Below are 14,519 nucleotides of genomic sequence, written 5' to 3'. Positions count from 1 at the left end.
GCACAGTGAGACCTCTAGCAGTCATTAGATAAAGGGCGACAAAAGACAGAATAAAACTTTATATAAAATCCTGGAAGAGCCTCCTTCATTTCCTTTCAAGCCCCGGCGATCTGTCGAGTTCTACATCTGAAGATCATACTTCAGGTAGATATCATGAACATATGCACTCATGCCAGCTGTGAACTTACCAGGCTCCAAAGTAGGAATGTGCACGATTTACAACCACATCAGAATAAATGAATGCATCAAGATAAAAGAGCCCAAGAGCCAAAAAAATGAGTTTAACTGGGTGACATGTTAACCAGACGTCAGTTTGCGTGATGATATAAATATGAAGCCAGGATCAGTCCTTTTTCTCATTAATCTGCGTGATTGATGCCGCTTTGTTGTGCTATCACCCTGTGGACTCCATTGACTACAGGCTTTTATGAATATGTCACATCCTGCACAAGTATAAGACAAGCTGCACCTCCATGAACTGCTTCCACCAACGATGCATCACCTAATCATCTTATCACTCCCCAAAAGACTAAAAATGGGGCAAAAGAGTAGGTATGTTTGGGATAATGTGGGACACTGTCTGAAACGTTAACAGATTTAACTTGAAAAGTAAAGAAATGGAGGCAGAGGACAAATACATGGTATTTTACTTGGATGCAAACTTTTTATAAGCTGAAATGGAAGCTCAAGCTTGTTTTATGATAATGAGATAAGTGATTAGTCTATCACACATATGGTTAGTTGAAATGATCATGAAATAATGATAGGAATTATATAAATATTATCTGGCAGACAATCATTTGTCAGACAGATATACCATGTTGTAGAGCATAGGTGTCAAACTCTGGCCCGCGGGCCAAATTTGGCCCGCAGCCTAATTACATTTGGCCCGCGAAGCCATACCAAATTACTATTAGAGCTGGCCCACTGGTATTATACAGCTAATATATATATATTGTTTAGTATTAAGCTTTGCTTGTTCCATATTCAGTTTTCCAGCAAAACTTATTTGAGTCCATAAGAAAAGATTCATTCTTATATCTGGAGGAAGATTTTTTTTTCAATAAATATTAATGTTAGCCCGCGACTTTGTTCCAGTTTTGAATTTTGGCCCACTGTGTATTTGAGTTTGACACCCCTGTTGTAGAGGGTGATAGCTGGCTCACAGAGCCAGCCTTCCTAATCAGTTTCTTCAGTCTGTTGTTGTTCCCAGCTCTGATGCTGCTCCCACACAGACCACAGCAAAGTACACTGAGCTCGCCACAACTGAATGACAGATATTTGTTTACCTGTGTATTCCATTTATCTATCAGACAAGCTGCTGAGAGTCGTGACTGTCATTCAGACCCGAGTCTGTCTGGTGATCAGTTCTGGGCTTCAGCAGGCAGATTTTTGTAAACTAATGACGATCATTGTTGTCTCAATATGTGTCTTTGGTCAAGCTCTGTAGCAGAGAATGCTGGAAGTTCTCATCACACGACTCGGGGATCAAAAATTCCAGCAGCAGGTCACAGATGCAGTAAAGCAGATGCCTGCAGAAAAACACAGATGTAGGAAAAAGACATCAGGAAAATGACATTCTTAGATTGATGATATAATAGTATAAATATGAAAGGTAAGAGGAGTTTGCAGTTCTATCTGAAACATTAACATTGTGGTTGTACTGTTTAGTGATAATCAGAGACCAGCACTGATACAGTTTCTGTTTCTTGTTTGCTTGCTGGTTGGTTGCTGACTCACTTGTTTATCTGGTGGTCCTGCAAAGACTCCAGCATAGTCTCCAAACTCAGTCTGTACTTCTCATTACCCAGCATGTCAGTGATGAGCTCTGCTCAGACACAAACAGTGAAACATACTGTCAGAAGCTATGAAAATCAGGGCAGCATTTAACAGCAGTAATCTGATTTGAACAGCTGTTATTCACCTGGGAGCAGCTGCATCAGGCAGTCCAAACATTGCTCCTTTGTTTTCTCCTTTTGTGCAGCACTTCGCTCAGGCTGTGGTTGAGCAGGCAGAGTGCCACCGGGCCATACAGCTTCCTGCAGCACTTGTAGGTAAATCACCCAGCAAGGAGCACTGGTAAGGTGGGCGACACCTACATCCAACCATCTGATACAGAAATCAGTTCAATACTTTAGTGAGTGCGTCCATGTTCAGGACATGTGCCAGATGGGGAATTAAATGCAAGCTCATGAAAAAGCGTGCTTTAAGCAATTACAGGAGAATGCAAAACATGAACCTTAAGCCAGAAGTGAGGTCCCAGAGGCAGATATCAAGCCAAAAGTTGTGACCAGTATGACCATTTAATGATAGCATAACATTAGGGGTAGGAAAAGCCCATTTCCCACACACCATGTGGTAAAGTGGGTCCAGTAGTTATTTAGTTTAGCAAGTAAAGCACAAAAACCCATAACATTTATGTGTGTGTGCTAAAAAACTCCTGAAAGACTGTCTCACTCTCACAGGATGTTTCTAAATTTGACAATATTGCTCAGATGAAGTGAAACAGTCCTAGAGATTTGTTTAATGTGTGAGTTGAGTGACATATCCTGTTCAGAAATGGCTCCAAGATTCGTCACAGTGTTACTCGAGGCCAAGGTAATGCCATCAAGATTAAGTATTTGATTATACGCCATGTATCTGATATTTTAGAGAGAAATAACACAATCGTTTCAGTTTTGTCTGGGTTTAGAAGTAGAAAATGACAGGGCATCTGGTACTTTAAGACTTGCCTGTAGTTTTACTAATTGCTATGAGTCATCTGGCTTATTATCACAGGGCGTCCCAAGGTGTCAGAAGTTATTCGCCCATTGTGTAAGTCAGGGGTGTCAAACTCAAATACACAGTGGGCCAAAATTCAAAACTGGAACAAAGTCGCGGGCTAACATTAATATTTATTGAAAAAAAAATCTTCCTCCAGATATAAGAATGAATCTTTTCTTATGGACTCAAATAAGTTTTGCTGGAAAACTGAATATGGAACAAGCAAAGCTTAATACTAAACAATATATATATATTAGCTGTATAATACCAGTAGGCCAGCTCTAATAGTAATTTGGTATGGCTTCGCGGGCCAAATGTAATTAGGCTGCAGGCCAAATTTGGCCCGCGGGCCAGAGTTTGACACCTATGACTTATGGCAAAGTTACAGTCTCAATGTTATTCTTTATTTTTTCTCAGTGTCTTCTTGAGGGACAGTATGTGTATATGTGTACGTGATATTAAATGAATGTTTAAGTGCAGGTTATTGTGCAGACTCAGCACAGAGCATCAAAGTGTTGATTTGTAGTGTGTCACATCAGTGTGGTGGCAGCTGTCCTGGCAGCCATTTTTGGAATTCCATAAGATACTATGATTCATATCAGTATGTCACACATAAACACATTGTATTGAAGGACACAAAAACAGAATCTTATGAGAATTATAAGATTCTGCTAACATTCTGTCCACATTTGATAACCTGCTTACGATGTGAAATCATCATCAATGTGTGTGGGCAAAACAGAAGCAACTTTGGATTTCTAACTACAAATCCATTCTCTCTTGTTTCTTTTTGTCTTTATCCCACTCTAAAAGTTGGATGTAACAGTGAGACCAAATTCACAACCCAATAGAAACAGATCCAGGTACATTTACTGCAATATTCAAACTGAATACAGGCTGCTGGCCATTGACATGTAGTATCCTTTTGACTTGAAGTCACCTGGAACTGTAGCTGTGCTGTAAACAAATAATGAAGCACAGTTTGACCAGAATAAGAACTAGAATCTTTAACACACTAAGATAATAAAATATTAATGACAAACCAGTGGTAGAAGCATCATAAGATCAAGAAAACTGGACAGTTAAAGGATTTTTCTTTTTACATAAAAAAAGAAAAGAAATGTTTGATGATCTGAAATGTTTAAGTGTGACAAACATACAAATAAATAGGAAAACGCTTTTTCACACCATTGTCATATAAAAGACTTACTTCCTTCATTCTGTTCATTGACCCCATTGTGGACCACTAAAATGTTGTGTACTATGTAGTATATACCTTATTTACTTTATTTATTAAATTTTGGGTTTGTTTTGTTTTTTTGCACTACATTAGACAACATCAAAATAGCGTTGTCAAAAATGACAATAGCGTTGGCATTTTTGTTATTTGTGTTTTGTAATCTTTATAAAAACCTAGAAAAAAAAAACCCTCTTAATCTTTGGTATATGGCGAGGCGCTGTGGACATCCAAGTTTGTGATTGTGTAGATTTTTCAAATCAATACCATGGTTGCATCTACTGAAAATCTCTGTGAAGCTTAAATCTCAGTGACCTTGACTTCAAGGTCAGAGGTCAACTTTTCTGAAAATCGGAGGAGTTTCACATTTATAACACAGGTATGTCTACTAGGAGGCTGAAGGGTAGCACTATATACTTATAAACAATCAAAAACAACAATTTATTTCCAATTTGTATGGAATTTATTTCTGTAAACATGGTGTTTTAGGTCAGATTAAAGGACTGATGTGATGGTAAGGTGTCCGCTGCTCTGCTTTGAATATTGGTAGGCTTTTTTTTTTTTTTTTTTTTTAATTTTCACAAGAATTGCTACTTCCCCTAGAGTTTTGGCCACCCCAGCAATCAGAAGATTCCCTATGAGCAAGCATTTAGCGACAGTGGGAAGGAAAAACTCCCTTTAAAAAGGAAGAAACCTTCGACAGAACCAGGCTCAGGAAGGGACAGTCATCTGCCGCGACTGGTTGGGGCAGGGGGAGTGAAAATTTAAAAAAAAAAAAAAGCCAAAGTGATAATTATTGGAGCAGCTTAATTAATATTTCCAGTGTAATTTGCTGTTAATATCCTTTTCCAACCCCAGTTTGTGTTTTTATCACTTTTGTCCAGGGTGGAAGATGCCGTGCTGGAGATTGACTCTGTATGGTTTTTCAGTGTTGATACTTGGGAACCTGAAGGAGAGGCCAGGGTTGAAAAAGGGATGCCGGAGAACCTGAGAGGGTGTTATCCGCTGGTGTGCATCCAAGGCCAACATCTGTTTAATTAGGCTGACAAATAAGCGTTGGCCATCTTCTGGTCCTCGTCTAAACATCATTATTTGTTCGAGGTCATCCAGACGTGTCAGTTTTATGTATCTTGTCTCCAAAGATTCATATCCTGTCTCGTATTTAAATTGTTGGGCGGTCTTAAATGTCCAGTGTTGTTGGTTGTAGTTGTCTTTTGTGAAATAGTCTTCAGTGTACACGCCAGGATCGAGAACATGATCTGGCGGCTGACCCTGAGTCTCTATGATGAATTTCAAAACATCATAATATTTTTTTCCAGGGTAGAGTGGCACCCCTGTAACAAGCTCAACAGCCACCAGCCCCAGAGACCACATGTCACTTGCTTCGTTATAAGGAAGGCCAAGCATAACTTCAGGTGCACTATAACCAACTGTCCCCACACGGTCACCAGGCATCACTGCAGACGCAGGACATGCGAGGCCAAAGTCTATAAGTCTGACTTTGACTGGAGACTCATAGCGATTTACAACCATGATGTTTCCAGGTTTGAGGTCAGCGTGCACTATTCCCAAAGAACCCAGGTGGGACAGAGCATTTGTGAGCTGACCTAAAATTGGCCTGACTTCGCTTGTGGGGAGACGCCGGTTATTCGGGTCCCGTATGTAGTCCCACAGGCATTGGTCTAGGAGTTCAAATTTCAGGCAAACACGCTCTCTGTCAAGGAAAAAGCCGTTCCATTGAACAATGTTGGCGGCATCTGGATCCAACATTCTCAGCTGCTCCAGGATGAAAATTTCCAGTTTTGCCTGTTGCAGAATATCAGTGCGGTTCTTGTTCACCTTAATAGCCACAGCTCGGTTGGTTTTGGTATCACTGCATTTGGCTACAATACCAAAGCCCCCTTCTCCGAGGAAAGCCTCTACCTTGTAGTGGTTTCTCAAAATGCTCCCTTCAACTATTTCAAGCTCATCTGAGCTGAAGCATGGGCTGGCTGATGTGTGGATGAATACTTGCTGAGAAAATTCAACCGAGTTTTGAAAACTGCAGTTGATTTTCTCTGATCTCTTGCATTTCAAGTTTGAAGGGTGCTGAAAGACCACAGGGTTTTGTGGTCTTTCAGCACTCATGTCAATGCAAGGGGAACTCTTAGGGTTGAAATAGGGATGCCGGAGAACCTCCGACGGTGTTATGTGCTGGTTTGCATCCAAGGCCAACATCTGTTTAATTAAGCTTACAAACAAACGTTGGCCATTTTCAGGTCCTCGTCTAAACATCATTACTTGTTCGAGGTCATCGAGACGTGTCAGTTTTATGTATCTTGTCTCCAGGGACTCATGTCCTGTCTCGTACTGAAATTGTTGGTCAGTCTTAAATGTCCAGCGCTGTTGGTTGTAGTTGTCTTCAATGAAATAGTCTTCAGTGTACACGCCAGAGTCTAGAACATGATCTGGCGGCTGACCCTGAGTCTCTATGATGAATTTCAAAACATCATAATATTTTTTTCCAGGGTAGAGTGGCACCCCTGTACCAAGCTCCGCAGCTACCAGCCCCAGAGACCACATGTCACTTGCTTCATTATAAGGAAGGCCAAGCATAACTTCAGGTGCACTATAACCAACTGTCCCCACACAGTCACCAGGCATCACTGCAGACGCAGGACATGCGAGGCCAAAGTCTATAAGTCTGACTTTGACTGGAGACTCATGGCGGTTTACAACCATGATGTTTGCAGGTTTGAGGTCAGCGTGCACTATTCCCACAGAACCCAGGTGGGACAGAGCATTTGTGAGCTGACCTAAAATTGGCCTGACTTCGCTTATGGGGAGACCCTGGTTTTTCCGGTCCCCTATATAGTCCCACAGACATTGATCAAGGAGGTCGAACTTTAAGCAAACCCGCTCTCCGTCGTGGAAAAAGCCGTTCCATTGAACAATGTTGGCGGCATCTGGATCCAACCTTCCGCAGCTGCTCCAGGATGAAAATTTCCAGTTTTGCCTGTTGCAGAATATCAGGGTCGCTCTTGTTGACTTTAATAGCCACAGCTCGGTTGGTCATGGTATCACGACATTTGGCTACAACACCAAAGCCCCCTTCTCCAAGGAAAGCTTCTACCTTGTAGTGGTTTTCCCAAAATGTTCCCTTTAACTTAGCTCATTTGAGCGGAAGGATGGGTTAGCTGACATGGTGAAATGTGTCGGCTTGGTCAGTGAATTGCTAAGTAACGCGAAATTCTCTCAAAACTCTCCAAAAGGGTCAAGGTCCGTTGAGCAACAAAGTTTAACAGAGCAAAGCTCCTCCTACTTAAGGGTTTTTTCTCTCTCAGCAAGATGATGACATCACAAGGGATCAAAGGCATTCTGCTTTGGATCAAAGGCATTCTATTTTTCATCAATGGCATTCTATTTTTTGTTGAAACACTGGAAAAAAATAGTGTTTCAACAGGGCAGGCTGGCGCCCTGTGGGAGGCAGAGGTGATAGGGTAAGGATGCAGAGGATAAGAAAAGATCTTATGTGTCAGCTCATCAGCGAGCAGCCACAGAATCACAGGTGCAGCTTGGCAGGGGATGGAGAGTGAAGACAAAATCAACAATGACTTATACCATAAGTCATTGTTGATTTTGTCTTCACTCCTGATTTACTTACAGTGTAAGTAACATCACAAGGGATCAAAGGCATTCTACTTACAGTGTAAGTAAATCAGGAACAACAGTTCACAAACAGCTGCAGATGCGGAGGAACTCTTACCTCTCGATGAAAGTCCCGAAGAGCAGTCTGATGGCCTTCTGGATGTTCTCAGTGCACAGCCAACTCCACTGATCCTTCATCAGCAAACACAAGATGTTCAAAGCAACATCTGCCACAGCTGTGTCTGCAGCACACACACACACACACACACACACACACACACACACACACACACACACACACACACACACACACACACACACACAAACCCCCATTAATTATACATTTATTTCAGCACAAGGATGGGAATCTTCACAAATGAATTAAAAAAATATTTGACTACTTGTAAAGTCAGAACACACCATTAGTGGTAGTGGGCAAAAACATGGAGTTACCTTTGTGTTGTTAATAAACAATCAACCAAAAAAATTTTTAATGAGAAATATCTATTAATAGATGCTGAGGTCAAGATTTTTCACTGCAAGTAAAAAAAACATTCTTACTAAATGTGGATTCAAAAAATCTCCAAAATGTGTTTGTGCCCTATTGCTGCAAATCGTCTACTGCTCAGCTACAGCCACCACAGACATTGGGTTTTGCTGCACCCATGTGGTAAAACTGTGTCAGTGCATCTTGCCAATGTGGATAAATCTACTTCAGACAAACTCAACCTGTGCCGTGAGTTTTCCCTGAAGTCTTCTTCACATCTTGCTCACACCTCTGCTTGTTCTCTTTCCCATTCAGTCCACATAACAGTGTTTCCTGCTCACCAACAAAATTCTCGAGGTGGGACAGTGACATGCCATTGAGGACCTAGAAAATCAGAATAAGCAAATGATTTCTGAAGAAAATGTCAACGCTCTCCCACATTAGTCTGAAACATGTTTGTGTTAATAGTTCATGAGGAATAATAACTTACAGTGCTGCCTTCACTGAAGCAGTATGTCACTTTAGGATGTAGATCAGGAATGTTGGGTATATTGAAGGCAGGGGAGATTTTGCTTGGGAAAAGCCTCCTGAAGCACAGAACACAAAACAGGAATCCCCGTGTTACAAAGATAAGTGAATTAAATCCAACATAAAGGAAGCTGAGAATTAACTCACTGAATTGATAATAAGGAAGGAAAGTAGATTTGAATGTGTGTGAAGACTGGTATCAGGCAGATAGAGCTCTTACCTGTATTTTCTGTTGTCCATTGTTCTTCCATCAGGATCTCCATCAATGTCCTCTGTTGGGCTGAGGGGTTCTGGATGTGGGAAAGCTGTCTTCAAAGTGTCCAAAGCATTTTCCATCATCTTTCAATCAATCAAACATATGTGAGATAATTAAATTCAAGTTGTAGAAAAAAGAAAGAAAAAGCATCCAGTTTTTGTCTCATTCTGAACATGATTAGCTTCTTGAGTATTTATTCTTCTCTATTTTGTGCGTTCTTGAGTATTACAATGTGGAATTTCTTTACACATTTTCACAAAAGGTCCAACTGCATGCTCAAGAACAAGGCATAAAACTTCTTACTTAACTCTCGCAGGGGAGTAATGGAGTAAATTTCACAAAATGCAACTACTTATTGGTTTAATTTTCTGTTAGCTTGTTCCTACCTTATCAATTCTTGACTTGGCAAAAGGTTTTCTTCCAAAATATGTACAGACACCTGAATTGAGAGCTAGGAACTCCTGCATGTCTTCGTTGTTGGCTATCTCAGGAATGCTGCTTAATTGCTAGAAAACAATAAAAATTATACCACAAGAACAAAAAAAAAAAAAACCCAAACGTCAGAATCCTGCAAATGCAAAAGTTATAATCCCAATGCTTACTTTTAGGAAGGCATCCAGCTGGCTTTTACGCACTTCAACCTTCTCACCATCTGGACTGCTGAATGAGAGATCAGGGAAAATCCTCTTTGGGCCCTTGACATCTGAAATGCAATAAATAAATAAACGTGGCATCTCTTCTTGGACTACTAGGGTTTGGTGATGTCTTAAAGCAGAGGACGATGTCTTACTCTTGATTAATTTCTTCATTTCGGGCTTCTCCTCTAATCGTGTCTGCAAGTTGAGGAACTCGCTGTATCTGCGATTGACAGCGTGACAGGCCGCATGCTGTGGAGTGGCGCTGCCATCACTGGTCGCTGTCTGAAACTGTTAAACAGAAAGAGGGGTGCAGTATGCAATCATCAATAATCCAATTTCATAAGACAGCTTCATTGTACCAGGCTGTGACATGACTGTACCTTTACAGTGTAAAGAATATAGGGATGTGTGCCGGTGCCACGCTGGTCTTTTGCGGTGACTGTGCCACCAATTCTGACATTCTGGATGTTCACAGGTGCCACTGCATTGCTGGGGGAATCCAAGTTATAAGAGGGTAAACAAAGCTTTCGTCTAGGGCAACCTGGAGATTTCTCTTCAGCTATGCCTGCTGGCCACTGGGAGTCCACCGGCACCACCACCTTCTGTCCTAGATTTCTCAGTGGACCAAAGCATCCATAGGCTTCATCATCTTTAGAAGTGAGCATGCTGCAGAAGTTGTTTGAAGGACCACACTCGCAAAAGCCTCCTTTCAGATCATCATCGGAGTCACACTGAGTTAGCGAGTCCAGTGAAATTATTTTGGACTCTGACGAGTTGGAGTGATGGGCAGATGTAAGCGGACAGCAGTTCACTTTGTATGATGTGAGCAGACCTGGGCGGCAGCTTTGAAATTTCCCAGCTGACGCCAAGCTAACCATGCTGCTCAGTGAGGACTCCGTCTCATGGATCGTGCTCCGGCTCTCATTCAGGTCATCAAGGTCAGAGGTGCTTTTGCTGGCGAGACCAGCTTGATCGGAAGAAGACAGTGACATGCAGGTGGCCCAGGACTCCTGGTCGATCTGACATTTGTATAGGGGATCTACTGGGAGGTCATCCACGTTGATTTCCTGGTGTGGTTCTCTGCATCTGGTAAGTATGTCTACAATGGTCTGGTTGAGCCAGTCAGGATCGGATATCCTGGTTATGAGCGGTAGCAGCACGTTGCAGGTAATAAGTTCTGTAACCATGTAACCTCCTGTCCTGGTTTCCATCTGTGGGTATGGAACCAGCACGTGTAGTACAAGGTGAACTAGAGCTCTGGAGTAGCTGAGCTCAGCAGCTTTGCTGCTCACAGCTGGATGAGGGGTGTCTACTTCACTGTAGAGCTGCCAGAGGCTCATGCTTCCCTTTTGTGTTGACTGTATCTGTCTTACTGTCATGTAGTTCTGCAGGTGACCCCCGTACACCTCCAGCAACCGCTGAACCATGGCTTTTCTGTCCACTCGCCGGGCACGCTCCTTCAGTTCCATCACTGACTCCAGCATCGAATTACGCACCGCACGCTCAAACTCGCCCTCCACCTCGGGCAGCAGAGTGCGATACCACGAGGACACAAAGTCACGCACTGCTTTGTGGACAGCGCTGTGGATCTCATGGTTCAATCTCCACTCGTGCTCAGGTGAATACTGAGGTGGGTTAATGTTGCCAAGAGGCAAGAAGTGCTCCAGGTGGAGAACGCTGTTGGCATCCAGCAGAGCCCGTGACCCAAGCCAACCTCCGAGAACTACCAGGAGACTGGTGAAGACGCAAAGGAGCCAAACATTAACAAGAAGGTGGAAGAGGACGAGCCACACCAGCAGAGCTCCGACCCCCAACAGCTTCCCCTGCCCAAGAAAATCCAATAAAGACATTATGATCGGCAGTGGAGATTTGTCCTGTTGAAAAAAAAAAAATGCATATACTGTTAAATAACAAGCAATAAGAACATTATAGTAATGACTAAATTTCAGTATAACTGTTTAATGCAGGGGCGGGGGAACTCCAGGCGTTAAGGGCCGATGTCCTGCAGGTTTTAGATGTGTCCTCGATCCAACACAGCTGATTTAAATGGCTAAATTACCTCCTCAACATGTCTTTAAATTCTCCAGAGGCTTGCCAATGAACTAATCATTTGATTCAGGTGTGTTGACCCATCTAAAACCTGCAGGACACCAGCATTTAAGGCCTGGAGTTCCCCATCCCTGGTTTAATGGCTTCAATTCTCACATGATAAAGCCAGCCAGCTACAACTCTCACTCAGATCTATGTTTACACAGTGTTTGTGTCTATGATGGGGCTTTTGCATATCCCTTTATAGGCCTTCCATTAACAAATATATGCATTATAATGTAATCTATTTCCCTCAAGTTTTATTTTACAAATTTCCTTTTTTCATTTGAGACTTTTTTGTAAATTAAAATCTAAAAAGAGAAAAAAGAAAAGAACTAGGAAGCCTCCACAGAGATAAGCATCTAAATCCTCATAATTAAAACGGTAAAACCGGAATATGTAGGGAATTAGAACAATAATTTAGCATTTTTTTAAGGTGATGTTTTTCTTTGTGTTTTTATAGAAAATTAATAAAACACCACACCTGATATGACATAGGCAGAAGTTGTGTTTACTGTAAATGGCCCACAGAATTTGGAGGATGTGTGATTTAATTCAACTGACCATTATACATGTTAAAATTTAGATGGCTTGCAGTGCTGTACTGGATTCAAAACACTGACCCAACAAAATTACAGTTCCAGTAAAATCCCTTCTACTGAGAGACTGTTTTATATTTACTGCCTTCATGAGAATAATAAAAAATGATCAGATAACGTCCGAAGTCATTTGGAAGCAAAAAGTCCATATGACAGCTATAAACCTATTATGTTGTTTGTATGGAGTATAATGTTCTACTCCATTAACTGCCCCGTGACAATGTAATTACGCTTGAATGCACCATCTGTTACAGTATCATGTCAGAGGACTTTCTTCCATGTCAACAGTAAATTGATATAAACTTTAATGGACAGCGAGTATTGCCTGTTGTTGAACTTTTTTCTGCTTTCTATATTTCGCATAACAGTCAAACCTCGAGAGAAATCCAGAGCGTGTTTACAAAAGTACTGTGGGCTAGCAGCAGCTGAGGTCAGAGCAGAGGTCAGTGAAGCTCACCTATTATATGCAGCTAGCCCGTAGCCTACTGACAGTGGATTTCTATTAGTTTAGGCTATGAAGCAGAAAAACACACATTACCTGAAAGGTTAAAGGACTCTCTTTGGGCAAATGCAGGTCGTGTTGAATGTCTTCCTGTTCCGGTCTTAATCCTCCAACAAAGATTATCTGGATAGACGCACAGAGCCCATATGGACAGCTCTCTGGCTGCTGGTTGTCTACTTGAGACAGTTAAAGAGCAATACAGTCATCTATGTGCAGCTGAAAACAAATGCTAGCGATAAGTATGCAGATTTTAGAGAATAAAACTATGTGACCATAAATAAATGAACAGACACAAAACAAGCATACAAATGATACACATTTAAGCGCTAGTAGCTAAATCAGCATAAGTTAAATTCCTTTACTCCATTTTTACAGTTCTGCACACTTAAATATTTTAAATGTATTATCTCTACATTTCTTCTTGATTTAATTGCGTACTTCTGTGTTTTCACCAGTGTTTTCTGCAGAGTAATGAGAGTGATCTGTTTTACAAGTTGACCAAAAACTATATATATATATATAATGTTATGGATACACATAAATGTAGGAATAAAGTGATCGGCAACCCATAACTGTAAAGTAAAGTTTTGAAGTCCTGATTCATATATTCTATATTGTTCTTATTGGTGTATATTAAAGCAATATATTAGTCATGGGAGACATGGGGGGGGGGGTGATGCAGTAAGCACTTTCTTTGTCTGAGCTCCTTAAAACAGAATTTTTATGTAATAAAAACATCAAGGCTTTAGTCCTTAGCCCTTGACCTTCAGGGGGAGTTGCGCGCTCTGAGTGGTCTTGTTTTATGTTTATTATCCTCAATAGCCAACGATATTCTATTACACCTACACTATGTTTTGAATGAGTAGAGGCAAACCTCAACTTGGAGAACAGTTAAGATAAATTGCATTAGCATAGATGCTACTGCCATAGTTTGTCAGTTGCTTGCTGCTAAAAACATTTGGAGGTAAATAAGTTGTCTAAAGTGCTCTTAAAAAGTACTAAGACATTTATCTCTCTTCTACTCATATCTTGGTTGTGCAATATTTAGTGATTTCCCTTCCTGTTTCCTTTAACTCTTTCCCATGGGTAGTCCTTTAGTGTCTCCCTGTAAAGTCAGTCATGTCTGTTTGTTTACTTTTCTTTATGTCAGCTTTGTCTTTGTCTCTGCCTCTTGTTTTATTTTAGTAGCTCCTGTCTTTTGTGCACTATGTTCAGTTTTGCTTCCCCCCCCCTCTCTTACTCTTGATTTGTCCCCGCTGTGTCCTCAGCTGTCTCCACCAGAGATGGGCAGTTACTGTAATCTGATTACTTTTTTCAAGTAACGAGTAAAGTAAGGGATTACTATTGCAAAAACGGTAATTAGATTACCGTTACTTTCCCGTAGTAACGCTGCGTTACTAAAACCGTGCTCTTGTGTGATTTTTTTGCAAGAATGTCTCACGACAGTGACATAAGCGAGTGCTCCGTTAGTGACAACAGCTGTATGCAGATCAACAATGGATCACATATAGATTGTGGGAGAGAGTATGAGCATGCAGCGTTTAAAGCGTGGAAGTACTGACCTTACTTTGAGTTTGATTCCATAAAAAGTGACAAAAACATTAGTGTCCATCGTGCGTGGGAAGAAAACTTCTTTTTACAGCGAAAAAAACCCCCCTAAACTTCCAAGCAAGCACCGAGTGCGCAACGAAGTAATGGGAAACTCACAGAGAAACTCGCGGATTCTTCAACTGACCGCGGCACACCTGCACCAGGGTAAACCTCCGCCTACCCCACTCCTGCTTTACAGGTGAA

At 41.4% G+C, this 14,519-nt stretch overlaps 1 protein-coding gene across 1 annotated transcript; it reads right to left on the bottom strand.

Annotated features, from left to right (window-relative positions):
• Nucleotides 1–1,048: 1,048 nt before the first annotated feature.
• On the bottom strand, nucleotides 1,049–12,898 carry snx19a (sorting nexin 19a). The gene is made up of 12 exons (XM_040032856.1): nucleotides 12,762–12,898; nucleotides 9,917–11,359; nucleotides 9,689–9,824; nucleotides 9,501–9,601; nucleotides 9,285–9,404; nucleotides 8,863–8,981; nucleotides 8,605–8,701; nucleotides 8,357–8,498; nucleotides 7,746–7,869; nucleotides 1,925–2,109; nucleotides 1,741–1,828; nucleotides 1,049–1,532 (listed from the first exon to the last, which is right to left on the bottom strand). The coding sequence occupies exons 2-12, from the start codon at nucleotides 11,018–11,020 to the stop codon at nucleotides 1,421–1,423; spliced, it is 2,328 nt and encodes a 775-aa protein (XP_039888790.1). The 5' UTR covers nucleotides 11,021–11,359; nucleotides 12,762–12,898; the 3' UTR covers nucleotides 1,049–1,420.
• Between the last annotated feature and the right edge of the window lie 1,621 nt (nucleotides 12,899–14,519).

The sequence above is a fragment of the Simochromis diagramma genome, unplaced genomic scaffold (assembly GCF_900408965.1).
Source record: "Simochromis diagramma unplaced genomic scaffold, fSimDia1.1 OVJJ01000216.1, whole genome shotgun sequence".
Classification (NCBI taxonomy): domain Eukaryota; kingdom Metazoa; phylum Chordata; class Actinopteri; order Cichliformes; family Cichlidae; genus Simochromis; species Simochromis diagramma.
This window is presented reverse-complemented; position numbering and strand designations above follow the sequence as displayed.